The following is a 27,123-nucleotide window of genomic DNA, read 5'->3' on the forward strand; positions in this document are numbered from 1 at the left end:
AATCCTTAGTTGTATTAGTAGCATTTTCCATCGTACCTTTCCAAACAATCTCCTTGTGCAATGTGCTGCCATCAAGGTAAAACATTATGTCCCTTCTCCCTGGGTCTCCAGGTGGGTGCCAGACAGCAACAGGAAGGTACAGCTCTCCATGGCTGCCTTTATTCTTGCCTGGGTGCAACAAGGAAACTTGGCATCCAGGTTTTGGGGGAGTTGACCCATCTATCCCCAAGGATGCTTTATTCCTGCTCTTCTTTAATGGCATTGAAAGGGAAAATGTGGCACCCTGTATATCCTAGGGAGATATTCCTGGGGAGCTCACAGGCTCCTCTTGGAACTCCCAGCCTTGTTTTTCCTCCTGCTTTCCCTTGGTTATACAAGCTTTTATTTTTGATACGGCCCTTATAAGGCAAGTCCATCTACAGACAGCTTTTCCTTACATTCCCCCTTGCCAAGATGATGTCACCTTAAAAACGAGACTTGCAAAAGGTTAAACTGTGATTAGGCAGATCTCATCGCCTCAAACTGTGATCTTTGGCGGAGTGAACACCATGAGGATGGAAAGGGGAAGATAAAGGTGCTGTGCTGGTGCCAGTGGTGCTGAATTCTGGTGGAGCAAAGCACACTGGCAGCATTGTGCCAACTCACTGTGCAAAGGCTGAGCAGCTTCTCACCTTCCTTAGTGGTTTGCTTGGTCCTGGATCTTTGATCACTTCTTGCAGAGGTAAGAAATGTATATCTTTATTCCCTCCATTTGCACCTAAAATCATCTTGTGTTACTTTCTGGATCATAGTCTGGATTGATGGATGCAACAAATGGCTCTTGGGAGCATCCGTGCCGTACTCAGCTGCCTGCCAAGACTCACACTTTCCCTCAAGTGCTACACTTAAAATCTTAAAACCTTTTTCATTTTGCTGACAAATATCTTTGTAAACCCCTGAAGTATCAAGAAGCAGCATGTGGAGGTGGGGAGGAGGTTGTATCACTTGGTGTTGGAGCTGGAGGGAAGGGGTGAGCCTGCCAAGTTCTGTAGTCCAGGGTTGGCCACAGGAGCCCAACATAAATATTTTAGTAACAGAATTATTTTAACTTCATTTTAATGGATGTTTAAGCTGTTTGTTCAGCTTAAAATTGTTTTAAAGCAACATGTTTCCATGTACTGCTCTCAGGAGAAGACAACATGAAATGTTAATTGGCTTTGTCTGGGAAGGGGACAATGATTTGATTTGATGGGTTGCTGTAATATTCCACCTGGGGACTGCAGTGCTGCTCAGCTCACAATGGCCTCAGTGCAGAGCTGGAACAGGCAGTGTCCCCTGCCTCCCCCGTGCCACCACCAGACCTGCAGCTCCACCAGCAGCAGTCCCCTCACGGGTGACATCGAGGTGGTGGCCTGGCCCAGTGGCAGAGAGCAAATGGGGACAAGGTACATCCAGTGGTTTTCCATCTGGCTGTGGGTGCAAGCTGGGGTTTTCTGGTTTGTTTTGGTTTGCAGTTGCGTTGAGTGGGTTTATTCTCAAATGCGGGAACTGTTTTGAAAATGCTGAGAACTTGGCGAGGATCAGCCGTGGAGGTATTTGAGGCATCCCAGCTGGTATCCCTTCCTCTCCCTCCCAGCTTGGACAGCACAGGCAGCCCAAAGCCTGCCCCATGGATGGGAAACCAGCTGAGCCAGGCTCTGGGTTTGCTGCTGCCCCGGTCCCTGTGGTCACCAAGGGGAGCTCTGTGCTCCCCAGCCATCCCCAGAGCTGTGAACCCTCAACACCGGGTGGTGGGATCTGATGGGAACAGCTCCTCTGGCTCTGCAAACCTGGTATCACCATGTAATGGCTCCCTCCCCCTCATTGCCTTTTGGCATTCTCTGGGCTTCCGTGCTTTGCCATGTCCTCAAAAGACCCTGATTTGGCTCAAGCAAGTCTCTGGTGAGAGCCAGCACTTGCCATCCCGTTGGCTCTGTGCTGGGGCGTGAGGGGGCTGGCTGGTGGTTCTCAGGTCCCAGAAAACCCTTGGCACATTAAGCACCTGATGCCCAGGAGCTGTTTTCTTTCCGTCCCCATCTCTCCTCCTCCCAGGACCCCGCTTCAGCCACAGAAAATTCCCAGGGGAGTGTGAGGCTGTGTGAGAACCACATTCCCACGTAAGGCTCTGAAACTGAGCTGCAGCTGAAAAAGCATTAAGGGGCAGAAGCAAGTCCTGACACAGATCCCCATGAGGAGGTATTTTCCTTCAGAAGTACAGGAGAAAAAAAACCCCAAACCCAAGAGTAATGAAAAACACAGTAATGAGAAGCTTTTCTATAGCTTTCCTTTTAATTCCGGCATGTAATGAATTATTTCCCATCAAGGCAGAGAGGAGGTGGAATGCTGCACACCCTCAGAGTGCAGTCAGAATAAATAAATTCCATGCTGTATCTCTGTGGTATCTGTCCTCTGCACAAGGCACAATGTCCTGCACACGGCTGGCTTGTGAGCTCATGGCTGACAGGACTTTGTGCCCGTGCAGGGCAGGAAGAGGCAGACAGCACCTGCCCTATCCCTCTAGCAGGGTCTAATGTCACCTCCAAGGTCCAACATGATGCATCCCTGGACCTGAGCACAGCTCCATGGAGGAGGAGAGGAGCCCAGGGGAGCAGTGAGTGCAGAGTTGAGGCCATGTGCAAGGAGAGCATCGTGACATGGGATGGGGGACCAGCTACGTTGCAATGTCATGGTCGCGTCTTGGCAGCCGCAGGAGGAAGGTCTGCAGGGAGCCACTGCGGGGGAAACCTGCCCGCTCCTTCTTCTGCTTCCACGTCTCCTCTTCCACGGAGTAGAGGAGCGTCAGCATCTTGTTGACAGTGTAGATGGTGTCACCCCTGACGACGGCGGTGAAGAGAGCTCCCTTGCTGTTCATGAACTGCCCGGGCAGGGCGCTCCACTGCCGGGACGTCAGGTTGAAGCAGTCAATGACACAACGCAAGAAGTCGTCGTAGGGGCCGTTGCGCATGACGTAGAGGTTGTCACGATGGGCCACCATGCAGTGCCCGTAGCTCTGGTGCCGCTTGAGCTCGGTGACAGGAAGCCACGCGTCTTGCTGGGTCTCATACTCGTAGATGACAGTGGTGTCCAGTGGCTGCCACAAGCAAACGAAGATCTGTCCCAAGGCTTGGGCACAGGGCGCTGCCGTGCTCGGCTGTGGCAGGTCAGAGACAAACGTCCATGTGCTGGAGGCCAGGTCATACCTCTCCACAGACTTGAGCGAGATCTTCTCGTACTCGCCACCAATAGCATAGAGGTAGCCCTCATGGCCCACCAGCCTGACATCGTAGCGCAGCTGGTGAGGGCTGGGGAACTCGCTCCAGGTGTTGTCATCAGCATCGTAGCAGAAGCTGCTCTCCACCACCTGCTTGTTGGCCCCGTAGACGCCACCCACAATGTAGATCTTATTATCCATGGTTGCCATGCCGGCTAGGAATGTGCTGGCAGTCAGCGGAAGGCAGGAGAGGGTCCTCCATGTGTTGGTCTCCTCATCCAGGTAGCAGATGGTCCTGGAGAGATCCTCCAAGAACTCGAAGGTGGGTGTATGGGCTCCCACTGCCACAAAGGTGCTGGGTAGGAGGGCCTCCACATAGGCCAGCAGGTCATCGGAGAGACAGTCCAGGTACTCCTCCAGCTCAGCGTAGCTGTCCCTGATGTAGAGAGCGGCACAGTGGAAGAGATCCAGGAGGCCGAATATGGCAGCAGCTTGGTACAGCAGGATGCAGTTGTCAGAGTTGATGGAGTGGATCAAGTACTTGGCCAAGGGCTTCACCTGCAGGAAGGCAGCACATTCCACGGCCTGGAAGGTCTCCTCACAGCCAAGGATGGGCCTCTCGCCTGCCAGCACCCGCAGCATGGCGAGGAACCCGGCTGCACTCAGCTCCCCCAGCCCGATCTCCTCCTGTGTGCTCTCCCTCATGCCCGAGCGGAAGAGGGCACGGAAGTACTCACTGCTCTCCACCAGCAGGGTCTTCTCCACCGAGAATGACTGCTCCTCCACCCGGATACGCACCCGCTCCGGGGGCCCTGCCTGGGAACCTTCCTCCTCTGGGGTCATCTTCACCCAGGACCTCAGCAGCTCTCAGGGGTGGGGGAGCACTCAATGCCCCTCTGTGCCGTGCCCCTGCACAGCCCCCTCCGGCCTTTTCCACCCTTTGATGCCTTTGCTGCACTGCCCAGCAGCCTTGTAATATAAATACCTTGGGCTAAAGATAGCTGAGCTCGTGACCGGGGCCCTTCAAAGGCATCCGCCAGGCTCAGCTGCCCCCCCAACCTCAGGCAGGGTTCCAGTGTCACCAGCCAGCACTGGGCACAGCAGAGGTGCCTGGATCACCCCATGGAGTGTGCCCAGCCACTCAGGAGAAACTGGGTTTTGCTCTCTCCACTCTCAGGATCCTCCTTGTGATGCCCAAAGGAACAGTCCCCAACCTGGGGAGGGCAACACACTTGCATGGCTGGGAAGAGACTATGGCCACACTATTTTTTTTCCCTTTAAAACATGGAGTTTACAACCCAGGGACATAAACAACATCAGCAAATCTCATTGCCCCCCAGCTCAGCTATGGGAAAGAGGCTTGGCTGTTCATCAAGTATTGCCACGGGCAGGGAGAGACCTTCCTTTGTGACCCTCCCCATGGCAGTGGCATCTGCAACATCCATCCCAGCTTCAAGGAGTCATAAGCCAGCCTCTGCTTCACCTGGGGATCTCATGTGAGAAAAAGGAAGTGCAGCAACCTCTTCTCACCAAAAAAACTCCCCTCTGGCTTCAGGGCTTGCCTAGCTGCCCATAATACCTGGCTGTGGGAAGAGATAAACCCCTGTTTACTGACACAGAGGTTGACATTGAGGAAAAGTGTTACTTGTGGCACATGACTTGTTTGTGTGCTAATCACAGCTTTTTCAGGCTAGAAATCTCATTTCAGCTCTGCCATGGGGTGCCAAGGAAGGCTGACAACAGGGCTCACTTGGGGGCTCCTTCCTGGATCTCCCCATCACTACCCGTGATTAGTTTGCAACTGGTGTTTTGTTTTGATGAATAATTTAACCTGAGCAGCTCTTCCTGTTGAAGGTCTATTTTTTGCTTCCTCCTTAACCCCCTCGTCCCAGCAGCTGGGAACTTTCCAGACAGTGCATGATGACAAAGATGTTGCCTCAGGGTCATGGCCACAGCAGGTTCCCCCAAAAATCTGAGTTTAGGGGAGAATGGGAGAGTTTTACAGTTGCACCGTCATTGATCTTCATGGATACCCAGCTTAAAATACCATGTTTAGCTCCAATTGCTTTTAAGCACCCTAGACCTGTGACTGAAAGGGGTCTGGGGTAAAGGGTCCCCAGAGGGGCTCTGCTTCCCACAGGGGAGTTGTCCCCGTGATCCTCATCCTCCTCATCCCTGAGGCTTGCAGGGACTTCCACATTTCCAGACTATTTTGGGAGGGTTTAAAAATATCCTGCCTGAATTAACGGGCAATATTCCCAAGGGCGCAGCAGCCCCGCATGGCCACGGAGCAGCCTTCGGCCCCCAGCCTCGGCTATGGCCCCTCCCGCAGTCCCTCGGGGCCGGCCCAGGGGCCGTGTCCTGTGGTCCTGGGCACTGAGCCCTATCCCAAATGGCTGTGATCACCATGACAACGCTGACTTCAGCCTCCGCCACCTACTCAGGCTCAGAGCCACTGGGTGCCGGCTGATGGATTGGTACGGGCGCTGGTGAGTACTCCCTGGGCTCCCTTTTCCTCTTGGGACCGAGTCTTTTGAGTGGGAAAAGGGTATTTTTCTCCCTCGAAAGCCTCTACCGGCAGCAGAAGGTGTCCGTGCTTGATTGTATCCGAAGGAGCCGGGCAGGTGATGCGCAGGGTGGCCGGACGGGCAGCTCCGGGTGCTGCTCCTGCCTGCCCGAGGTGTGATGAGTGCGTCGGCCTCAGCCAGCACAGAGGGACCAGGCTTGGGCTTGCTGGGGACACGGCGAGCAGCTGAGGGCTCAAGAAGGTGCTGAGACATGGCGAGGTGGCCACCAAGCCGAGGCACGGCAGGTGTCGGGACCGGGGGTCCCTGCCCGAAGCCGGGGGAGCTCGGGGTGCCGGCGTGTGCTCTGCCGGGGGGACCGTCCCCGGGGTGGCCGGGGCAGCGTGTCCAGCCCCGCGGCGTGGCAGCTTTCCTTACAAGGAGTTTGGCTGGAGCCCGAGCAGCGGGAGCCGCGCTCGCCTCCGCCTGCCTCATTCATCGCAGTCCCGGCCGTGCAGGGACCGCTGCTGCCCCGGCCCCGCGCTCACCGAGAGCCCCGCGTCCCCTCCCGCCCGGGGTTTTAAGGTGGGAGGCTGCGTTTCTCTTCTCTTTCTGAAGTGTGATGGGTGGGCAGAGGGCTGAGGGGTCCTTCTCTTTGAGTGGGATGCTGGCCATCACTGTGGGATGAGGATGTCAGCCAGCCTGGCTCCAGGATGAAAATGGAAGAGAGGGGATCTCCCACCCTGGTGCTGCTGAGCCCTTCTCTGCCCCAGGCTGGGGCACCCACGAGCCAGGCAGAGAGAAGTCCCCATCCGACACGGCAGCGGGTGCTCCATGTCCTCTGCTCTCTCCCGCAGGACCGAGGATGTCCTCGATGTTCGGAAAACCCCGAGCCAGCAGCGAGCGGCCGCCCCAGAGTCCCCTCCCCGAGTGCAACGTGGCCATCCTGGGGTGCAGAGGGGCCGGCAAATCAGGTGAGACAGGCACCTGCAGCCACGGGCAGGGCAGGGCATCGGGGAGCTGCCAGGGTGCTGTGAGGGGACACCTGCCTCACCTGCCTCTTTCACCTCCTGCAGCTCTGACCGTGAAGTTTCTAACCAAGAGGTTCATCAGTGAATATGATCCCAACCTGGGTAAGGCGTGTTCTTATCCCATGGAGCATCCTTCCCATCTCCCACGTTTCCCATGAATGTGGCATGTAAGGGGAAAGAAAAAACAACTCACCCAAAATTATATAAAAAACAAGAGGGCTGGATTTGACCCAAAACCATCTGTGAAAACAGAGGTGAAAGCAGTGCCTTCTCCGGGGGCACTTCCCACAGGGAACGTTGGCTCCTTACATTGCCCCCAAAAAACAAAACTTGAATTCTTGGGGCTCTTTGAGGAGCATCTCATGTCTGTTGGGCAGGGAAGAGGCTGAGGGAATGAGGATGGGTGCACAGCAAGCGACCCTGGGACTGAATTTTGCAGTGAGCAGTTCTGGGCTTTTTTTTTTTTTTCCACTCATTTGAGTAATTAATAACTATTTTCCTAGGCCTGACTCCAGGCTGTGGGGAAGAACCATAAATGATTTACTGGGGACATTAGAGAGATATGGACCTTGTCCAGGAACCAACTCCAGCCCCTAATAATTCAGTGACTCTTAGAAAGAAGGATAAATCCTTTCTTCCTCGGATATTTTTGGGAATGTGGTTTCATCTTCCCACGTCAAAACCTTTCCGAAACACATCAGTTAAAAGCTGGCCCAAAGAAAGCATCTTTCTCCTTGGGGAATGGCTCAACAGCTCTCCCTGCCTGCCCTCCTTCCAAAAGCAAAGACTGCTCCTCTTGCTTGATTTATTGAGAAACAGTCTCATGTCAAGCCCCCAGCTCGCTTTATCTCATCAGGCCATGGCTTTTAGATAAGGGCCAAGCCCTGGGTGCAGTGATTGTTGTGCCAAGCTCCTTCCCCTCCGTCCTACTCCTGTGGGAGCCCACACTTGCAGCACGTGGGGAGAAATAAGCACTCCTAGCCAAGCTTGCTCAGCAACATCACCACCAGTCCCCCAAAATAATGTTGTCTCAGGAAGGAATAAGGTGGGAGGCATTAGTGGAGGATGCTCCTCATCAGGGCTGACATTTTTCCATGGTATCCCAAGCATCCTGGGCTTTGCTTGGCTTTGAAGAAGACGGGATGTGCCAAACCATCCTCACAACCACCCTTCTTCTTGCAGAGGACACCTATTCCTCAGAGGAGCTGGTGGACCAGCAGCCTGTGCTCTTGAAGGTGATGGACACTGCTGACCAGGTAAGGCATCGAGGGGGTGATGACCAGCTGGGCCATGGCTGGACCACGACTGGACTGCAGCTCAGCCACTCCTCTCACCCCCAGGATGGCCCCGGGAACTGCGAGCGCTACCTGTGCTGGGCCAGCGCCTTCCTTGTTGTCTACAGCATCGACAACAGGAAGAGCTTCGAGGGCTGCCAGCGCTACCTCGAGGTGCTCGCCCTGCACGCACAGGGCTGCCAGCGCCGCTGCCCCGTGCTCCTGCTGGGGAACAAGCTGGACATGGAGCAGTACAGGTATCGGGCATGCGGTAAGGCTGCCTGTTCCCCGTGGGAGACAGCTCACACATCCCCATCCCTCCAGCTGGGATGCAAAACCCAAATCCGATTTCTTTACGGGTATTTCCACCCCCGTTAGTATTTGCAACGTCCTCCCACATCTCCGAAGTTTCTGTTCTCCTGCCCGAGGGCTGATGTGTTTATTTTGAGCCTGTTGGTATTTTCAGTAGGACGTTTTTTGGCTGAGTGGTGAGGCAGCGTCACCATCCCTGGCAGGGCTTGAGCCAAAGGAGCCCCTCTGGACATGCCCTTCCTTTCCCTGGAACCCTCTAGTTCCAGCCCCACTGCCAGGACTGGATGTGCCCAATATGTTTTTCTGGCCTTTTGTGCTGCTCTGTGGTCCCACGGGTCCCTGCGTCACGTGCATTGCTGGAACGCCCACGCTCCCAGAATGGAGGTATCCCCCTCCCCACAGCAAGGACCTGCCCCATCTCCTCCTCCCTGCTTCCCAGTGCGCTGTCATCACACCCACCCCTGGGTCCCTGGAACATCCCTAACAGGGGAAGCTGCGTGATTCCCCAGGGACTCAAAGAGATCACTACTCTGGGCTTTTGGGAAAGGGAGAACTCTTTTGGATTCATGTACCTGCTTGTCCCAGGTCAGGGATGGGCAGGTGCTACCTTGGTGCTCTTTGGGAAGGAGGCGTGGGATAGAGGGTGTATTACCTGCACCCTTTTTGGATGGCTGCTATGCCCCAAGGGACCCCGCAGCCATCCCCTCCCCTCTCGCCAGGCAGGTGCTCTCAGCAGAAGGGATGTCCCTCGCCAGCAGGTTCGGGTGCCTCTTCCATGAGGTGTCGGCTTGCCAGGACTTCTCTCGGGTGCAGCACGTCTTCCACGAGGCCGTGCGGGAGGTGCGGCGCCAGGCCGAGTGGAACCTGCCCTTGCGGCCACTCTTCATCTCCGAGGAGCGGCCCTGCCCTCCCGTGGCCACGCCGGTGGCCCTGCCCACCCACCACAGCTTGGCCACCTGCACCTTCAACACCCTCTCCACCGTCAACTACAAGGAGATCCCCTCGGTGGCCCAGGCCAAGCTGGTCACCGTCAAGTCGTCGCGGGCTCAGAGCAAAAGGAAGGCTCCCACGCTAACCTTGCTGAAAGGCTTCAAGATATTTTAGGACACATCCCTATGGGCTGCAGAGAGGGAGGAGAGAGACCCTCATCCATCCCCCAGCTCCACAGCGGCTGAGACCTTCCATGATGGACTCACAGGCATTCCAGCAGCCACTGGCAGACAGTGGCCCTGGTCTCCATGCCAGGGCAAAGCCAGCAGTGGCAACTTGGCGAGCAGGGAGAGTGCCAAGGGTCTGACATGGGCTGTGGCATCACTCTGCCTGCCCCTGCCCACTGCTGCTGTGGTGTTTGCACCCTGTCCTGCCACTGGCACTGGGGCCAGCTCAGTTTTCTGTGAGGATGCAGCAGTTCCCAGAGGAGCCAGAGTTGTGGATACAACTGGGAGGGCAAGGGCCAGCCCCAAGGCCACCAGCCAGCTTGGGCACGTGGCACACAGCTACAGGAACCCAGGAAGGGAGCTCATTAATCCAGCACGGACGCACCCATCTCGTTCATCCCACAGGTCCCCAACTAAGCAATAAGTAGGAGGAATTTTTATTTTTATTTTAATTTTTTAAATCCAGATAAAAAAGGTGCAGATACTGCTTCAGCTGCTTAAAGGCCTCAGGTGGTCTGAAACTGATACTCACACATCAAGCTAAGTCACACCAAAATTGCTGCTTTTTTAATCAACTTTTTACACTATAGCATCCCTTTCCAAATGCTTTGCAAGGAGACGCTTTGCTGACAAGGACATGGTCTGAAAAGCCTTTGTTTAAAAGACTGAGCAATTTCCAACAATGTCCTAAATTATTTCATGGCTTTTACGCATACCCAGTGAACGACAAAAAGGGAATCCTGGAGCAGGCCAGGCTCTACCTGTGCCCAAGCCAGGGCCAAGGGCTGGGTGTTTGGTTTCAGGTGCTCTATCAGGTTAAATATTCTGCTTCTCCTTGGAGTTGCAGTTACTTTGCAGAGTAAAATATCCATATGTATATTTGTACATATAGCCATATAAATATATGTATATGACCTTACTGGTAGAGAGATTCAATATGGCATTTTGATCAACCACTTTGGAAAGTATTTTAATAAAGAGGATTCTGAAAACAATAAAAATGCCTCAGCTTCAGTGTTGCTGTTTTCCTGATGGGAAGTGAGGGTGCTTTCTCTGGCTGACTGCAGGCCAAGCTTCCCACTTGCTTCCCTTGCTCAGCTCCTGCTTGTTTGCAGTACCTGAAGGAGAAGATGAAACTGGAAGGGAAGGCTGGAAGCAGCTGAGAGCAGTGGGGAAACATCAGCCAGGCAGGAGCTGAGCCCAGCCCCCTCCTGCAGGTGTACTCTGCTGCTTTCTTGTTTCACCCTTTTCTTTCCCCTGGCTAAACTGCATTTTTAAACTTGCACCCCTATGAGCTGAGACATTCCAATACTTTCCTTAAGGCCTAAATGGGCTGACTTCAGCTGCCACTATATGGCCTCCTCAGACATCTCTGTGTACAGGGATGTGACAGTCCCATCCTTCCACTGGACCACCACGTCCCCTGGTCTCTGGTCCTGGGGCCCTGGCTCCTGCTTTAGTGGCTTGGCCGGGCTGTATTCTTGCACAGGCATTAGGGCTTGCTTGGCATCCAGGTCAGCCTCCTGTGTGCTTTGTGCTGCTCCTTCCTTCATGAGAATCTTCCTTTTCCTGCAGGGAAGGCACAACAAGGACATACAGAGTGAAGCAGCAAGCCCAGCCCACATCTGAGGGCACCTACCCTAGTGAGGGTCACAGCCATCAATTTGCACCGTGTCCCTGGAACACGCCAGGTGAGCTGTGCCAGGTAAGTGCTCTGAAGTGTTTGAGCACACACAGCTGAGGGATTCACACTTGGAGAGCACCCAGCTGCTGACGCCAGGAGCAGCACGCAGCCAGCCATCACTAGAGGGAGAGCGAGGCAGGCTGTAGCGTTAGCTCCGCTCTCGTCTGAAGACAACAGCTCTCACACAGTGCTAAGTTTCCGCGCCGTAGCAAGCAGGGAGTTGCTCCTCAGCTGCGGGGTTGTGCAGCAACTGCAACTTCCCAACTGTGCAGGGTTGTGGATGGGGAAAGGCTGAGAGTCCTGCTCCAGAGCCCCTGTACTTAGGGGAGAGCACCTCACACCACAGTTATCGTCACTCCCCTCCCTCCCAGCAGCCCCGTTGGTCTGGGCAGAGCTGTGCAGACCTTTATTCGATCCAGAGCCCAGAGAAGGGGCTTGTTCCAAATTACACAAAGCGAGCAAGCATCAGACAAGGTTTTATAACAAAAAATGTCTCAAAGGGAGTTTGTCTTTGCTCTTCTCCCCATCACTCAGGATTTGCCCTGCCAAACTCGTGTCTATCTGGGAGGTTTCAGGGCACGACCACACACCAAAAGAGTCTCAAATTTTCCTGCCTCACCTGTTTCGCACAATGTTAATGGTCAGAAGAACAAGACCCAAAATCATGGTTGCAAGGGAAAGCGCAAGAACGGAGTAATTCCATGTTGAGGCTGAGGGAAAGCAGAGAGGCAGTGTTAGCAGGCACAGCTCAGTGTAACCCACAGAGCCTGGCCAGGGGTTTTCTGAGGACACCCAGGATGCTCTGTCCTTGATTTTTGTGACTTTGAAGCTGATCCTCATGACGCTGACCTGCTGCTATGTCAATCTAATCCCTCCACCCTGCCAAAATCACAAGAGACCTTTGCTCTCTTGGCAGGCTCTGCCTGTAAAGAGGCTGAACCCCAGAGACACTATCTAAGCAAAGCCTCCTGCCTGTTTTCATCTATGGTCTGCTTATTCCAGAGGCAGCACTGAGGGTTTGTATGTCTGGGGTAAATCACCTCCTCAGGTAGTGCCCTCAGGCATGTATTAGGCAGGAGAGTTAACAGCCAAGGACTGTGTCCCAGCCCAGGAACACCAGTGGCACTTACGGTCTTCTCTGCGGAAGAACCAGAGCAGCTCCTCCAGCTGTTCCTGTTCCAAGCCCAGTGGAAGGGTAATGTTGCCTGCTGTGTGCTCATCCACGTGTGTGCTGGCCAGGGTGGTTGGGTGGTGCTTGTGCTCTGCCTCAGCTGTGGTGGAAAGAGAAAGATGCAACAGTCACTCACTGACCTTCCCCTTCATTCCCAGGGTTGCCCAGCAAGTCTCTCCAAGTAGAATGCAGCCCTGAGTGCACAGCCTGATCTCACTTACTGAGAAGTGGAGAGTGTTTTTGGCTGCAGACCCCATTATGGTGGGGCACCAGGGCTGCAAAGACCCCAGGATGCTGATAGGGTCTTTCCACATTCCCCATCCCCCACCATGGAGAGACAGCTCTGTGCATCACAATTCACCAGAGTTGCCTTGCCAAGACCAGTCCTGGAAATCTGACTCTGGACTGCAGTCCTCCAGCAATAAATTCCTATTTATCAGGCTGGCTTGTATGCACAGCTTGACTCTAGCACTTTTTATCAGAAAAGCTTCAGTGTCTGCAAAGAAACCAACATATAAGTGTGGCCAACCCCAAGCACCTAACATACACACAGAATGCAGATGGGAATGACACCCAGTTCTGGAAGTGGGTGCAACTTTTTCCTTGGCTCAGCCAGGCTGCTGCTGGAGTATACTGAGGAAAATAGCCCAATAGAAAGAAAGAAATTGTATTTCCAGCAAGTTAATGTCTTTGCATATGTGCCCTACTTCACCCACACCACCATGCTTTAAGCCAAGACTCTACCTTGCAGCAGGAAAAATGGGATTATCCAGAAGAACTTCATACTTGTATATTCAGGTGGGATGGATCACGCTTTCACAGTATCTCTTCAGTGTGGAGATGTCTGCAAAAGACAGAGAAACTAAGGAGTTGAGAGAGAACCTGATTCTCCTCCCTACTCTAGCTCCATTCAGAGAGCAGATCTCATGTACCTCAGCATCAGTTTCCTTCTGTGAATGTGAGTCTGAGCTGTGAGGAGAGGGTGCAGAAATCCCTGGACCACCAAGGTGACAGCAAAGGGGATCTGGCACAGCATCTGCTGCCTGGGGTTGGACCCCTTGCCAAGGTGAACCTGTACAGATGTGAGCTCAGCTGCTGTGAGCCAGCCTCTCCCCGGCTAAAAAAGCTTCCCTGCTTGCTGCCCTGCCATAATCCTTAGAGAATACAAACTTTGCATGTGACTGCCTATTGCCAACCTATTAATGGCAGAATAAGGGTGTGGAGATGAGGAAGTGGAAGGCTGAGCTCCAAGAGGAGGCAAGGTTGGCTTGAGGATACGGTGTCTCCCATCCCTCAGGGAAACAGAGAGTCCTCCTTGACCTTTAGTCTCTCATTTGTTACTGGCATTGATCCAGCTTTTATGGCTGCTTGTCCAAATGAGTTCTTCAGCCTCCTTCAAGGAGATCTGCCCTGAGCAGGAGTTTCTGGCTGTCCACTGTGAATTGGTGAGACCTTGAGGTGGCTCTCCCCAGCCCACTGCTCACTGGCCATCACCCACTGGCAGATCAACAACACCACAACACACATGTATCCCTGAGACATTCTGGCCCCACAAGCCATTAATTATTATATGAGGACTTTTACGACAGTCTGATACTCTCAACTTTTACCTGCCTTTGCTGTGTGGCCTGGTGCCGTCTGAAACTTGCTCACAAGCATATTCCACTGTGCCAGGCGTGTCAACAACACTCTTGCTGACTCCTCAGGGAAGCATTTGTCCCGTCGGTTATGGACCTAATGATTGCTACTATTTTCCCCCCCATTCTCAATGTCTTCACAATTCAAAGTTCACATTTTATAACTAACCAGGCATGCAGGCTTACTCCCTGCTGCCAGAAAACCACCTGCTAGCAATTCTTTGAGGTGGGGACTCTTGAGTATGTGGTCCACTTTTTATTTCAGAAAATATGGGTAAAGCTGCTCCCTGCAGTTAGGTGTGCCAATTACCTTTCCATCCAGGTAACCTTTAGCTTATTCACATGGATCACCCCTCACAAAGGAGGAAATAAGGCCTTGGTGACAAGGAAAATAAGTTACAAGTCAGCTACACCCTAATAAGAAGTGGCACTTGAATGTGTTAAATCTTGCTGTGCAAGGCTTCTGAGTAATCATTTGCTGAGAGAGGAATATTTGACAAGCATGTTGCTGATTTTCCCCTAAGGTATTTCATAAGTTGTGGGCTACCTCCTGGTGTCTATGCACAGCAGGGATGCTGGAAAGCTGCTGGAAGTACTTCACAGCTTCATCAAGCAGTGACCAACTGCCAAATCTCCCCAGACATGGCAGGCCAGAACTTTGCAGGGAAAGCACAGCAGCAGAATGGACACTTCTTGTGCATTAACAGGACATTTAAGTAAAAGACTTTAAGGGAAACTCTTGTTATTTTACAGATCTTTTGCATCTAAATCACATTAACCAAATTAGTTGTATTTATCAAAGCTACAAAACAAAGTGTTCTCAAGTCAGTGTGTCTACTCCAGTGGAGTCTGAGCAGGATTCTGCCTAAACACTGGTTTCCCCAGTAAGGAAACAGTGACTCCCACAGCTGGACTGGACACGCTCTAATGATTTTGGATCTTCCAGCCTGGAAGAGATTGTTGAAGGCATCTCCTCCAGCCTCCCCCACACAGCTGCTCGACCCTGCTGCCCACATCCCAATGTGGGTGAGCACTGCTCCATGAGACCAGCTGGGAGAGCGTGGGGGATGTTCTTCCCCATTGCTCCCCTGCCTGCACATCTCACAGTGACTCTGGGGGCTGATGGACAGGGATGAGCCCTTAGATCCAGGCCTCTGCAACTCCAAGTGTGCACTTTGCTCTCCTATCCCTCTGAAAGCACCCAAGACCCTTCTGAGGTTGATTCCCAGCTTGGGTGCAACAGAGGAAGCTCAAATGAGAGAGAGCTCATGCTGGTATGGAAGGAGGCAGAAAGAACAAAGAAGCCAGTGCCTCTCAAGAAACATTTTACCTGTGTTATTTTGAGTTTATATTGATACCTGAACATCTTTGTAATTTCTTTCTTTTTGCAAATGGGATTTTAACATCAAAAGCTGCAAAATCTGTACAGTATTATGTACTTCAGGAACAAAGAATCATACACTAATGCTATTTCAAATCCTCCTGTGGATCTGTTGATTTTGCTAGCATTCAATGAAATCTCAAGATATTAAAGGAAAATGGCAAGGGACTGCTTTTTGCTCTATGCATTGATCCCAGCACTTAAATGGTAAAAACTTTTCTCATTATGGAAACCCTTGAAGATCTGAGATATCACATGCAGAAGGCAGAGCTGAGGGATTGGTGCTCTAAAGGTTGGCATAATCCAGCAAGGGGGCTGTGCCATGTGGGAACATGGGAACGCACACATCCACAGCTGCACGTGGACTCTTTCCAGCCAGGACACAGCACGTGGTGCTGTGAAACCACCCCGTGCTTTCGATGATGGCTTTTGTCAGCTCTGATATTCACAGTTGCTCACCAAGACACATTTTGCCCTCATTCTGCAAATGAGAAGTCTTTAGATACGTATTATACTGGTTTAAGTAAAGATGGGGGGAAATCTTTTGGAAAGACCATCTGTTAAGATGATAATGTCCCTCTGGGCTCTGTATTCAAAACTCACCACACAGTATGGGACAATGCATTTAGAATATCTCAGTCTTTTTAAATTAGCCTCCTCTTGTCATCCAAACTCTCTCTGGTGGTTATCTTATCTTAGCTGATTGTGTTAAAATGGGTCAGTTATTCCAAATACAGTATTAAAGTGGGATGTCCTGTCTTTGGGATTCATAGAGGATATATATACAATGTCACACCACAGACATGCAAATGCATGGTATGGTTTATAAAGGTACATTAAGGTCTGAGCTCCATTAAGGAACACAAGAAATTGTTTAATATTTAAAATATTAAGGAAAGAAGCACTCTGTGCTATTTTTAACCTCTGTAAAGTAAAATCTAAAGAACAAATCTAAGTTATATTACACATTTTCCTTTGACTGCTTTTAAATGCAGGAGTTATCCCAGCCTGCTTCTTACTCACCATTCAGACAGTCTCTCCTTTAAAAGTCTGCCTTCACTTAAAATTTCCAAGGATTCAAGCTTTCTAACTGGAATAAATAAATAAGCCTTTCTTTACAGATAGCTATAAATTAACCCCACAGCCAGTGCAGCAGGAATGCCCGTTAATCTCTGCTAACTCACCAGAAACATGCAGTTCCCAGCAGGGAGGAAGCTACATTTCTTCTTTAAGCCCTGTCATCAGAAGACATCTCCTCCAAGCACTGTGGTAATCCAAGGTTCCCTGTGCTCTTGCTCTGGGTATGCTACAAGCTGTGATTCATTCTGCTCCTGAGTCATGTGTGAAGGCCAGTTCAACAGGTGAGGTACACTCCAGCCCCTGAAAAAACACACCTCTTTAGAGGGACCATTTACAGCACGAGGTGAATGACCTTTTGCCAAAGAATGAGCTGTAGCAACTTCCAGTATATTTGCTCAAGTTATTGGCATAATCAGTATTAAAAGAGCATGCTGAGTAGAATGACACTCAGTAATAAGTTACCCTGTAGCTAAAATAAATGATAATGTTCACTCCACTTGGCTCAGTCCTCATTGCATACAGGAAGCATGTCCTGATAAAGCAGATACTATCCTTCCTTTTTTTTTTCTTCTTTTTTTTTTTTTTTTTTTTTTTTCCAATGAATGGCCATTCTAAGCATCTTACCAGAGCAAACAACTTTGCACACAAAGCTTGAAGCAGCAGTCAGAGATTTTGCCATCCCAGTTTCACGGGTACTGGTAATGCCTAGCTAAGTCTGCTAAGGGGCTCTGCAGACTGATGTGCTGCTTTTTGTGCCAACCACATTGGGAAAGGAGGATTCCTCCTACCTGAACTACCTGATTCATGGATGGAGCTGCACACTGCAAAGCAAGAGAGATGCATCTCACCAATGGGTTTGAGACACACAGCTAGCTCTGGTTAGCTCCAGCTGAACTGCAGATGGTGGGTGTAGTATCCTTATGTTTGTCTTGTTCTTGGCTTTTTTCAGCTTGAAATAAAGTGTTCAAAGCCATGTTTGACAGGACTTGGAACAATCTGGTCTAGTGGAACGTGTCCCTGCCCATGGCAAGGGTGTTGGAACGAGATGATTTTTACAGTCCCTTCCAACCCAGGTCATTCTATGATTCTATGATCTTTGTCATTGAAGCTTTGTTCCATTGTGATTAATCCTTTGAATCCCATCTCACATCCAGAGTTTCCCTGTGCAGCCCCTGTGAAATATCACCCAGCAGACGTGTGCTCCCCAAACAGAGATGTTTCACTGCTCAGCCTCAGCCTGGAAGCGATCAGATGTGAGCTCAGAAATGCATCCCCCAGGAAACAAGAGCTACTCCCTGCTGCTGGAGGCATGTCCAGCCAGGACATCCCACCACATGGTAAACTGTGCTATCCTTCCTCCTCAATTCCAGCTGGGTCTTTTTTGAAGTGCCATCACAGTGGGGAACACTTTTCTAGTGTCTTTGTGAGCTTTTTGTTGCCAGGGAAAGGTGCACAGGGACAGGACAGTAAGTGGTCTCACAATCAAACCCTCTGGCCTTGGGAAAGCAAAAGAAGACACTTGGCCTCTGCAGAACAATCTCTGAGTAGAGGGCTGGAGACACTGGCCATGGTGAAGAGGTGACTGTAACATAAGGATGGTGACTGCAAAACCCCAAAAGTTTTTTTTTCATCCTAATTTTCTACATGGCTTGATATATATATACCTAGGGTCAGGATGCTGGCAGATAGCTGAGATATTTTTAGGACTCAGCATGATGTACATGGAAATAAAACCAGTTCCCCACTGGTTAGAGTTGGCTCTTGTGTCCAGTAATCCTCTCCTTTTCTAGAGAACTACAAATGTGCTCAGGAGTGCTTCTCTCCAGTGAGGGTGTGAGTATTTGATTCTGTGTCTCCCCTGACAACACTGGCACTGGCTAATGGGAAATATCTTTTTACTTCTTGGAGACACTTTCAGCGTCTTTGGCCAGGAAGCAAAGTGGAGATAAGATGTGATTTGTGTTCTGTTTCCTCCTCAGATTTGTCTTCACTACTCTTGGGAAGAATTTGTCTGACCTTGGTGTTTTAATTTTGCTTATCTTTTTTGATCCCTTCAGTGTCTTTGACCTGAAATGCCTGGTTACAGAATAACTAAACATTCAGGGTTGTTTTTTTTTTTCTTTCCATGTACAAAAGCAGAGTTCAAATGCAGCAGGAAAGCCAGATTTTTTTTTTTTTATTTTTGTGAAACAATCAGATAGTTGCTTTCATTCTGAAAAAATTTAGATCAAAATAAATCTTCAGTTAAAATTCACGAAGGCATAATAATGAATAACAACCATAATGTGTTTGAAATGTGCTGTCATAGCCGAGCCAAGGATGAATTACGTGGGAGCAAGTGTACTGGAGGGAATTTAAGTCCACTTCAAAAACTCACTGCAAATGAAACTTTAATTACTTTGTGCATATGTCTGGCAAAGCTCAGCATGGAGTTACAGCATTTCCAGGAGCCTTAACTACAGCCAGAAGTGAGAATCCATCTCAGGGCTTAAGTCCTTGAGGAACAGCAGGTGAAACTCAACACATGGTGTCAATGACACGTTCAGTGCCTGGATCTGATACCTGGAAATTACCACTGAGCTGCAGCTGGATCCTGGGTTCAAACTCACAACTTTTGGGCAATCCAGACAGACACATACATCCCTGGCCGTTCTGAAGTGTTGGTGATAAATCCAGGGCTTCACCCAAGACCTCAGAGAACTGGTATTTGTTGTCACCACACAGGACATCTCCTTCCAGCAATTGCCTCTGGAAACCATGAGTATTTTTCAGCATCTGAGATATCATGAGGTCAAATTTTTCACCATCTGAGATAAGGCCTGAAATTACACTCTGTGCTGAACAGTGCTCCTCTCATTTGGGCCCTGACAGCCATGAGTGCCTGTAATCACTTAGTTATTGTGCAATGACAAATTGTTCCCTGCTTATGATAAGTTAGACTGTTCACCTTCCCTTCTTTCCAATCCACCTTCCAACATGAACCACGCTGAGAGCTTTAATCTCTTCTCAAGCACAAGCCATTCCTTCATCCTTGCTAGCCTCTTGTTTATATTTAATATTTATTTTTACTATAACATGTCATTTACGCACTGAGATGAGGTGACCAGAGTTTAAGTATCCTTCCTGTGACTAAACCAAGTGTTTTCATAGGACTCCTCAGGCAATAGAAAATTGTAAATTATTTTTAGCATTTGATTTTTACATACTGATTAGGAAATTACCTCAGTATTTGGTAGCATATTCTCCTTTTCTCAGGGTGCAGGAATGTAAGCACCCCAGTTAGGATGGCCTGACTCTTTTATTTTTACCTGTAACAGCAATTTTTCGTTCTTTTCTCCCTATTACCACCACAGAAGACAATGGCTGACAGAAGAAAACCCTACTGATGGGCAGACAGGAAAAAGGGAAGGAATATACACAGCACTGCTTAGTACGGCACAAAATTTCACTGTTTTTATTGATCCTCCCCCCATGTTTCCAAAATCAAATTCTGCCATCCATTTTCCAGTAATTTACATATTTTCACTGGCATATAGGACATTTACAGATTCTCACACTCCATGCTGCAGAAATTCCTAGTGCCAAAGATGGTAGGATAGACTGTGATTTAGATGTGCAGGGAATTTGTGTATGTGATTTACATTAAAAGCTACACAAATAAACCATCTTCCCACAAGAGGAAAGAATGTACTTAGCAGAACGATAAAATATTTTCATACTTATGTTATGGGAGGAGACAGTTCTTTAAGTGGTGATTCTGACCCCATAGTTTACAAGAAAACATTCTTTGAGTTACTGTCACTGTTCAAATGAAGCTGTCCATGGAGTCAGAAGTGGAAATCTGTTTTTTAAATGCCGTCAGAGCCAGATCAGTGGCTGTGGGGTCAACACCCCTTTCAGTCCCTGACGTTTTTCTGTGTTATTTTCGCAGTGAGGCAGCGCAGACAGCTCCTGGTCAGGGTTAAGGGCCATGGGTGACACCACCAAGGAACAACAACAATGTGGGGCTGGAGCTGCCAGGTCAGCACAGATCCTGAGGGCTGTGCTGATGGCTCCCACCACACCACACCAAGATCACAGCACTGTCAGGACTGGAAGGGACTTCTGGACATCACCCAGACCAAGGCAGGGTCACGTGGAGCAAGTGACACAGGTGAACGTTTCCAGGTGGGTTTGGAAGGTCTCCAGAGAGGGAGGCTCCACGCCCTCTCTGGGCAGCTGTCCCAGTGCTCTGCCAGCCTCAGCATAAAGAAATTCTTCCTCATGTTGAGATGGAAATTCTTGTGTTTTAATTTATGGACGCTGCTCCTTATCCTGTTGCTGAGTACCACCCAAAAGACCCTTGCACTAGCATGTTAGCACCCTAGGAAATACTTTTATGCATTAACGAGAACCCCGTCAGTCTTCTCCAGGCTAACCATAGTATAAAGGCATTGTGCTCTTAGAGAGCATCCAAAGGAGGCCACGAGGATGGGGAAAGTGTGGAAGGGAAGCTGTTTGAGTAGCGGCTGAGGGCACTTGTTTTGTCCAGCCTGGAAGAGACTGAAGGACCTCATTGTGGTCTCCAACGTCCTCCCGAGGGACAGCGGAGGGGCAGACACTGCTCTCTTCACTCTTTGATCAGTGACAGGACCCGAGGGAACAACATAAAAATGAGTCAGGGGACATTTAGGTTGGATGTCAGGAAAAGGTTTTCAGAGGGTGGTCAGGCACTGCAAGGGGCTCCCAGGGAATGGTCAGAATCCCAAGGCTGCCAGAGCTCCAGAAGCGTTCGGACAATGCTCAGGCACAGGGTGGGACTACCGGGGTATCCGGCACACGATTATGGGTTGGACTCGATGACCCTAGTGGGTCCGTTCCAATTCAGGCTCCCCTATAACTCTCTGATTTTCTGACCATGGCGGCGCCCCCTCAGCGCTGAGGGCGGCCCCGGCGCGGGGCGGGTCCCGTTGCGTCATCGCGGCGCGCGGCGGGAGCCCCGCGATGCGGGCCCGGCTGCTGCGCGCCTGGCGCGAGGGCGTGCGGGCGGCGCGGCCGCCATGGCGGGTCCTGTTCTTCGGCACCGACCGCTTCGCCGTGACCGCCCTGCGAGCCCTGCGGGCCGCCGGGTACCGCCCGGGCACGGGGGAGAGGGGGCTGAGGGGAGACACGGCTGGGAGAAAGGGGCAGAGGGGACACGGGAGACGAGACATGAGGGAGGTGCCTGAGCGGGGACGGGGACGTGAGGGGCGCGGAGCCTGAGGGGACACGGCAGGGGCTTGGGAGGGTGAGAGAGGCCTGGGCACCGAGGGAAGAGAGATGAAGGCTCGCGATGAGGCTCAGAGGTTATTGAGGGATGAGGTGGAGTCCCGCGGAATGGGCCGTGGGTTGGGCAGGGAGGATGGCAGAGGAGGGAGGGGGAAGGATCCTGGGCGTGGGACAAGGGACCAAGATCACAGAGACTCTGGGGATTGGCACAGGGGCACAGCGAGGGTGGAGGTGACCCAACCCTCGCCTCAGTCTGCCTGCACGACTCCTTCATCACCTTCTCCACCACAGGGAGCCCAGCGAGGACTCGCTCGTGTCCCGGCTGGAGGTGGTGACCCTGCCGTCCTCCCTGCCCGGGGACCTGCCCGTGAGGAGATGTGCCAGGGAGCTCCAGCTGCCTGTGCACGAGTGGCCACACACGGGACCCGTCGGCCAGTTCGATGTGGGTGTGGTGGCATCTTTCGGACGTCTTCTAAGCGAGGACCTCATTCTGCAGTTCCCTTAGTAAGTGTGTGGACAGGACATCTGTCACTGATTTGTGAGCAAAGCTGTATTCTTGTTTTGAGGCAGCATCTGTGACTTGTAGGTGAGGTCAGCTTCCCTGGGTTCATATGCTTAGCCTGAGCCCTGTTGCTGTCATTGTTAAATTCAGTATTCTTTGACACATGGGTGTGAATTTATGCAAATATTCAGCAGAATATGTTTGCCTTTATTCCTCACATCCCTCTGTGTTCACTGAGAAACTGAAGTTTATATAGTGGTGAATTTTCCTTCGAGTGCATGTTTAAGCCAGTAACACATGAGAAGGTATGAGCAGGTAGTGGTTTCATCGTAATATATGTTGCACTACATTTACATATGTTTCAGGTACCATTCTTATTCTAACTTGTGAATATTTCATTCCAGTGGTGTGCTGAATGTCCATCCCAGCTGTCTCCCACGATGGCGTGGTCCTGCACCCATCATCCACACGGTGCTTCACGGGGATAAGGTGACTGGGGTGACAATTATGGAAATAAGACCAAAAAGGTAGGTTTGGTGTGCTTTGCAGACGACTCACTGTTGCTGTTGCCTCTCAGGACTTGAAATAATCACAGCTGAAGTCATCATTTAACTCATTCTACATAACTACAATTTTTAAAAATGTGTGTGATTAATTTAAAAGTTTGAATCATTTAAAAATGTTCATCTAACTGTATGAAATTTACCACAATTACAGTATTTTAATAAATGTGTAATTTGTACTCCAGGCGTCTTTTGTAATTCTTACCATTATCACAGGGAACAGACAGAGAACAGTCACAGAGCTTTATCAATAGGCTTGGTATGACAGGACGGAAAAGATCTGGTTTTTCAGATTTCAGAGTCACCTGTAACATGCTGTAAGTGGACAGAAGACAAGAAATTGCCTGTCTAGTCATGAGAGAGGTTATACCTTTTAGTTTCAGCCCAACTTCTGGCTTAAAAGGCTTGTAAAAATACATTATTCTAGTTACCTTTTCTTTCTTAGATGCTTGTGTAATAATAGATCTCAGGAAAGTGCAAAACAAATTTCCTCATGAGTATTTTAGGTTGTTACTTCTGGGATCTCATCTTCTGAACTCTAAATTGTGTGTTCATATCAGTCTCAGCTTACTGAGGAGAATCTTGCTGCCAAGAGAGATCTAGTATTATCTTCCTTGTGTTGTCTTGTAAACCAAACATTTGATAATACGAAATGACATTTGAAAAATAGTTTTAGAGGGGATAAAAAAGGTAATTAGAAACTGAGCTAATGTATTGAATGCAGACTTTTTGAACTGCTAATTAAGCTTCAGCTTCTCCAGTGAGGTTGTGTGTTTTCTGCCTTGCAGGTTTGATGTAGGTCCAATTATTAAGCAAGAAGAGGTTGCTGTTCCTCCCCGCTGTACAGCACAGGAGCTGGAAGGGATGTTGGCAAAGATGGGTGCAAACATGGTAAAGTCCTGCCAGCTTTGTCACTTCTGACTGGTACTTTGCTTTTAACACGTGCAGACAGAATTCTTACTAATCTTATTCTGAGCTGGCTTCAAGTTTAGGAGGAGGATGATGTGAATCTTGGTGTTTATGAACACTTTGCCTTGCTGAGAGAAGAGCTCAGTGGTCTGAGCTCAGACGTCAGTGTCAGTCCTATGTGTTTCTATTTCTGTTGTGTTTCTATTCAGTGAAGAACCTAAATACTGTCTGTGGAAACACTGCAGGTTCTTTCATCTAAATGAATATCTGCTTTTTTATTTTAATAGTCAGCTTTTGTCCTGTTTCGGGATTAATATCAGAGAAGAGGTCATCCGTTAAAAAATACTTCCATTTTTTAACTGTGATTCAGCGAGAAGGATGTCTACTGTCTCTGTATGTAGGGTACACCTCTTCTGAATATACTGAGCCAATTTTCTTAAAGCTCACAGGGCAGTTTCACTGTTGAAAAATTAAGTATTACTTTGTTTATTATTGTTTAAACTTAGCTTGACTAATACTCTGTACAAAATTTAATGTTGCAGCTGTTAGCAGTTTTGAAGAACTTGCCTGAAAGTTTAAAAAATAAAAAAGAGCAGCCAAAAGAAGGAGTAACATTTGGTAGGTACACATAGTTTTTAATGTGACTTGTTCATTTTTTCCTTTATCAGCTGGAAAATTAAAGTTTTCTGCCATACTGGCTGTATTTTTTTTAGATTCATGTCTCAATATGCTCTCTTTGCTGCCTTCTCTGGCTTTAAAAGGTTATACAGGAGAAAAATGCTTCAGAATTCTTCAGACTTACTACATTAATTTTTTTTTCCAATTACTTGTACAATATCACAATCATTATTGATGCCACAAAACCTGAGATTATTATTCTTCCTGGTTGTAATGCAGACAGAAGGGTTAGAGCTGTGCTTGTAAGCATGATACAAGTTTGCAGGGCAGTGGATAAATAAAGAGAAGAACTGTGAATAAAAAATAATCCAAAGTGAAGTGTTTACAAAATCTTTCACCAGTTTTTGTCTGAGGTACCTTGACTGGATGGTAGACTCACTACTGGTCAGGAAAAACTGAGGTTTAAAATAGGATAATGGGGTACAGCTGTTTGCTAAAACATGCAAAGCAAAATAAGAAATCTCATTTTTCTTTTCCCTCTAGCTCCTAAAATCTCTATAGCGAAGAGTTGTATAAAATGGGAAGAGCAAACAGCTGCACAAATAATTCAGCTGCATCGTGCAATAGGAAGTATGGTGAGACTGGATTTTTGGAACCCTTTTCTGTCCTATAACGTGGCTGAGTTTGGTGTAGATATCTTAACTGATCACTAAATCTCAATTTTAGTTATTTTAGCCTCTGTAACCTTGCATATGTTCTAAAATCCTTGTAGTTTATCATTAGAGGTGGAATTTATGTGCAGGAGAATTTTCATGGACTTGATCCCAAGTGTGAAATCAGCTCAAAAATTTCATATTGTTTCCTTAGCTCTGAGATTTCCTTAGATGTATTTGAGAAGGTTTGGAATGCTACAGTGACATCTCTGCATGACAGTAAACAGTGCAAACAGACACAGTGAAGAGCTGTTGTAGCTAATTGCTTAACTCATTTCTGTGTGGGCTAATGATTTGAGTTGAGTAAGGGTAAGGAAAACTAGTTCTGATAAAGAAAATCTATCTAGACATACAGATAAATTTTCCCTTAATGTAATTATCACAGGTATTTTGCCTAAGGAAAAGATGGCCTGGAAATGTGAAAATATTCTCAATGTGTCATCTGTTTCTGTTTCCAGTTTCCTTTGCAGACACTCTGGAAGGGTACTACTGTTAAACTCCTGGATTTTGTGGAAGTGGATAATATCCCTGGTTTTTCTGGTATTTACTCTTAAATTATTTAATTTTTAAACCATTTTCTTTAGGAATCTGAATGTCATGTGGGCCAAGGCGTGTGACTGATCAGGGCTTAGTGAGTGTTCATGGATCAGATATGGAGTAGTGCCAGAGAATGACTGTTCTGATTGTTTTTGTTCATTTGGTTATAATAAAACACAGAATACAATAAAATATTTTTCAGCAAAATAGTGACTCAAGATGGTTATCATGCTTCAAAGGAACAGAAGTGGTTCAAACCTTTTCTGTACTTGTTGGCATAAAAATGCAGGATGATCTTTCTTTGCTTTTAGATCAAATACTAAATGACTGTGAAGCTGTTCCTGGTTCAGTGCTGTTCCATAAAATGTCCCAAACATTGATAGCTCGCTGCAAGGTAGGCTTTTCCCATTTGTTTTTTACTTACTGCCCTGAAGATGAGGTTTTAGTATTCGTGTGGTGCATAACTTTTGTCTTAATTGTCCATTGTTAGTCTCTGTACTAGTTTAGATCAGCACCAGATGTTTCATTTGATACCTTAAACTTTTAATTTCCATTAACAGGCTTTGCACATTTGCAAGCAAGAATTTGACTTGTAAGCCTGATGACATTGAATACAATATATTCTGTAAGCCAGCCTATGGGAGCTAAAGATAGCTTTAAACATGAAAGAAGCTTACTGCCCTTTTTTGTTTTTATTTTTAGGAAGGCTGGGTTGGAATCAAAACAGTTGTTTTAAAGAAGAAGCTTACAGCAGTGGACTTCTACAATGGATATATGCACTGTTGGTTCCAGCAGAATCCAAGAACAGTTCACCAGGAATGCAGATTTCAAACACTCAAACTTAGCATGGCAGAAAAGACTCTGAAAGAGAGGGGAATATTGGTACAGGATATAAAGCAATAAATGTATTTTTTTAATGTCTGTAAGTTAATATAAAATATTTCAAAGCCCACCTATAACATTCAACTTAATTAAGGGGTTTCTTCCCATAGTGTTTGATCTTGCTGTCATCCACATGTTTTCCTGGTGAGTTCCTAAAGATACTTCTCTTGAAGAGAAGCTCCATGAGTGCTGTAGATATTGAATAAATCCCTGTTTCCACTGTTGAGAAATAAATTTATTTTTATACAATATTTTTAGGGTTTTTTTGAGGACTTTGGTATAATTTTCTTCAGGCATGGATTTCGGACAATTACTTTAATCTGGAAATACTAAAATCCACTGAGCTTTTCTATTGCTCACTGAGACTTAGACTGTCTAGTTTGATATTCTTGTTGATCCTAAAATTCTCTTTGTATCCCAGCATTGACGTGCATAACTTAGCTGGGAACATAAGAGAATCTTTTCCTGTCCATTATGATTTTCTTCCTTCCCCTTTCTGTTTTCATATCCTGGGATATGTCCCATTTGAAATTTATGTGCCCTCCATTCAGAATATTTATGTTCCACTATTTCACTTTCTGATGGGGGAGGATTTTACCTAATGAGGAGTTGTTAATCTAATCTGAGATTTTCCTCAATCTGTCTTTGCTTTATGGCATATACGAAGAGTATTTAATGTCAAGAACCCCAAA

General features: G+C 48.6%; 4 protein-coding genes across 7 annotated transcripts; 2 read left to right on the plus strand and 2 right to left on the minus strand.

Moving 5' to 3' along the window:
* Positions 1-85: 85 nt before the first annotated feature.
* Positions 86-10,508, plus strand: RASL12 (RAS like family 12). Of its 2 annotated transcripts, none has more exons than XM_088172684.1 (6): positions 86-721; positions 6,591-6,707; positions 6,810-6,866; positions 7,947-8,020; positions 8,105-8,295; positions 9,070-10,508. In XM_088172684.1, exons 2-6 carry the CDS (start codon positions 6,599-6,601, stop codon positions 9,452-9,454), a joined length of 816 nt encoding a protein of 271 aa, XP_088028810.1. In that variant the 5' UTR covers positions 86-721; positions 6,591-6,598; the 3' UTR covers positions 9,455-10,508. The 2 variants fall into 2 exon arrangements, with proteins under 2 accessions (XP_088028810.1, XP_088028809.1); XM_088172683.1 differs by lacking the exon at positions 86-721 and adding an exon at positions 4,278-5,718.
* On the minus strand, positions 2,307-4,073 carry KBTBD13 (kelch repeat and BTB domain containing 13). The gene has a single exon (XM_014874627.2). The coding sequence runs from the start codon at positions 4,070-4,072 to the stop codon at positions 2,690-2,692; it is 1,383 nt and encodes a 460-aa protein (XP_014730113.1). The 5' UTR covers position 4,073; the 3' UTR covers positions 2,307-2,689.
* Positions 9,933-13,182, minus strand: SLC51B (SLC51 subunit beta). The gene is made up of 4 exons (XM_014874631.2): positions 13,107-13,182; positions 12,322-12,462; positions 11,811-11,901; positions 9,933-11,076 (listed from the first exon to the last, which is right to left on the minus strand). Exons 1-4 carry the CDS (start codon positions 13,144-13,146, stop codon positions 10,857-10,859), a joined length of 492 nt encoding a protein of 163 aa, XP_014730117.1. The 5' UTR covers positions 13,147-13,182; the 3' UTR covers positions 9,933-10,856.
* Positions 13,183-17,487: 4,305 nt separating this feature from the next.
* On the plus strand, positions 17,488-26,682 carry MTFMT (mitochondrial methionyl-tRNA formyltransferase). 3 transcript variants are annotated; one of them, XM_014874653.2, is made up of 10 exons: positions 17,488-17,797; positions 20,392-20,627; positions 21,999-22,211; positions 22,614-22,736; positions 23,561-23,663; positions 24,224-24,299; positions 24,843-24,934; positions 25,471-25,552; positions 25,861-25,943; positions 26,252-26,682. In XM_014874653.2, exons 2-10 carry the CDS (start codon positions 20,431-20,433, stop codon positions 26,450-26,452), a joined length of 1,170 nt encoding a protein of 389 aa, XP_014730139.2. In that variant the 5' UTR covers positions 17,488-17,797; positions 20,392-20,430; the 3' UTR covers positions 26,453-26,682. The 3 variants fall into 3 exon arrangements, with proteins under 3 accessions (XP_014730139.2, XP_088028807.1, XP_088028808.1); XM_088172681.1 differs by lacking the exons at positions 17,488-17,797; positions 20,392-20,627 and adding an exon at positions 21,423-21,568; XM_088172682.1 differs by lacking the exons at positions 17,488-17,797; positions 20,392-20,627 and adding an exon at positions 21,423-21,568 and having other exon boundaries at positions 25,471-25,527; positions 25,839-25,943.
* Positions 26,683-27,123: the final 441 nt, after the last annotated feature.

Source organism: Sturnus vulgaris, chromosome 13 (assembly GCF_052056855.1).
Source record: "Sturnus vulgaris isolate bStuVul1 chromosome 13, bStuVul1.hap1, whole genome shotgun sequence".
Lineage (NCBI taxonomy): Eukaryota > Metazoa > Chordata > Aves > Passeriformes > Sturnidae > Sturnus > Sturnus vulgaris.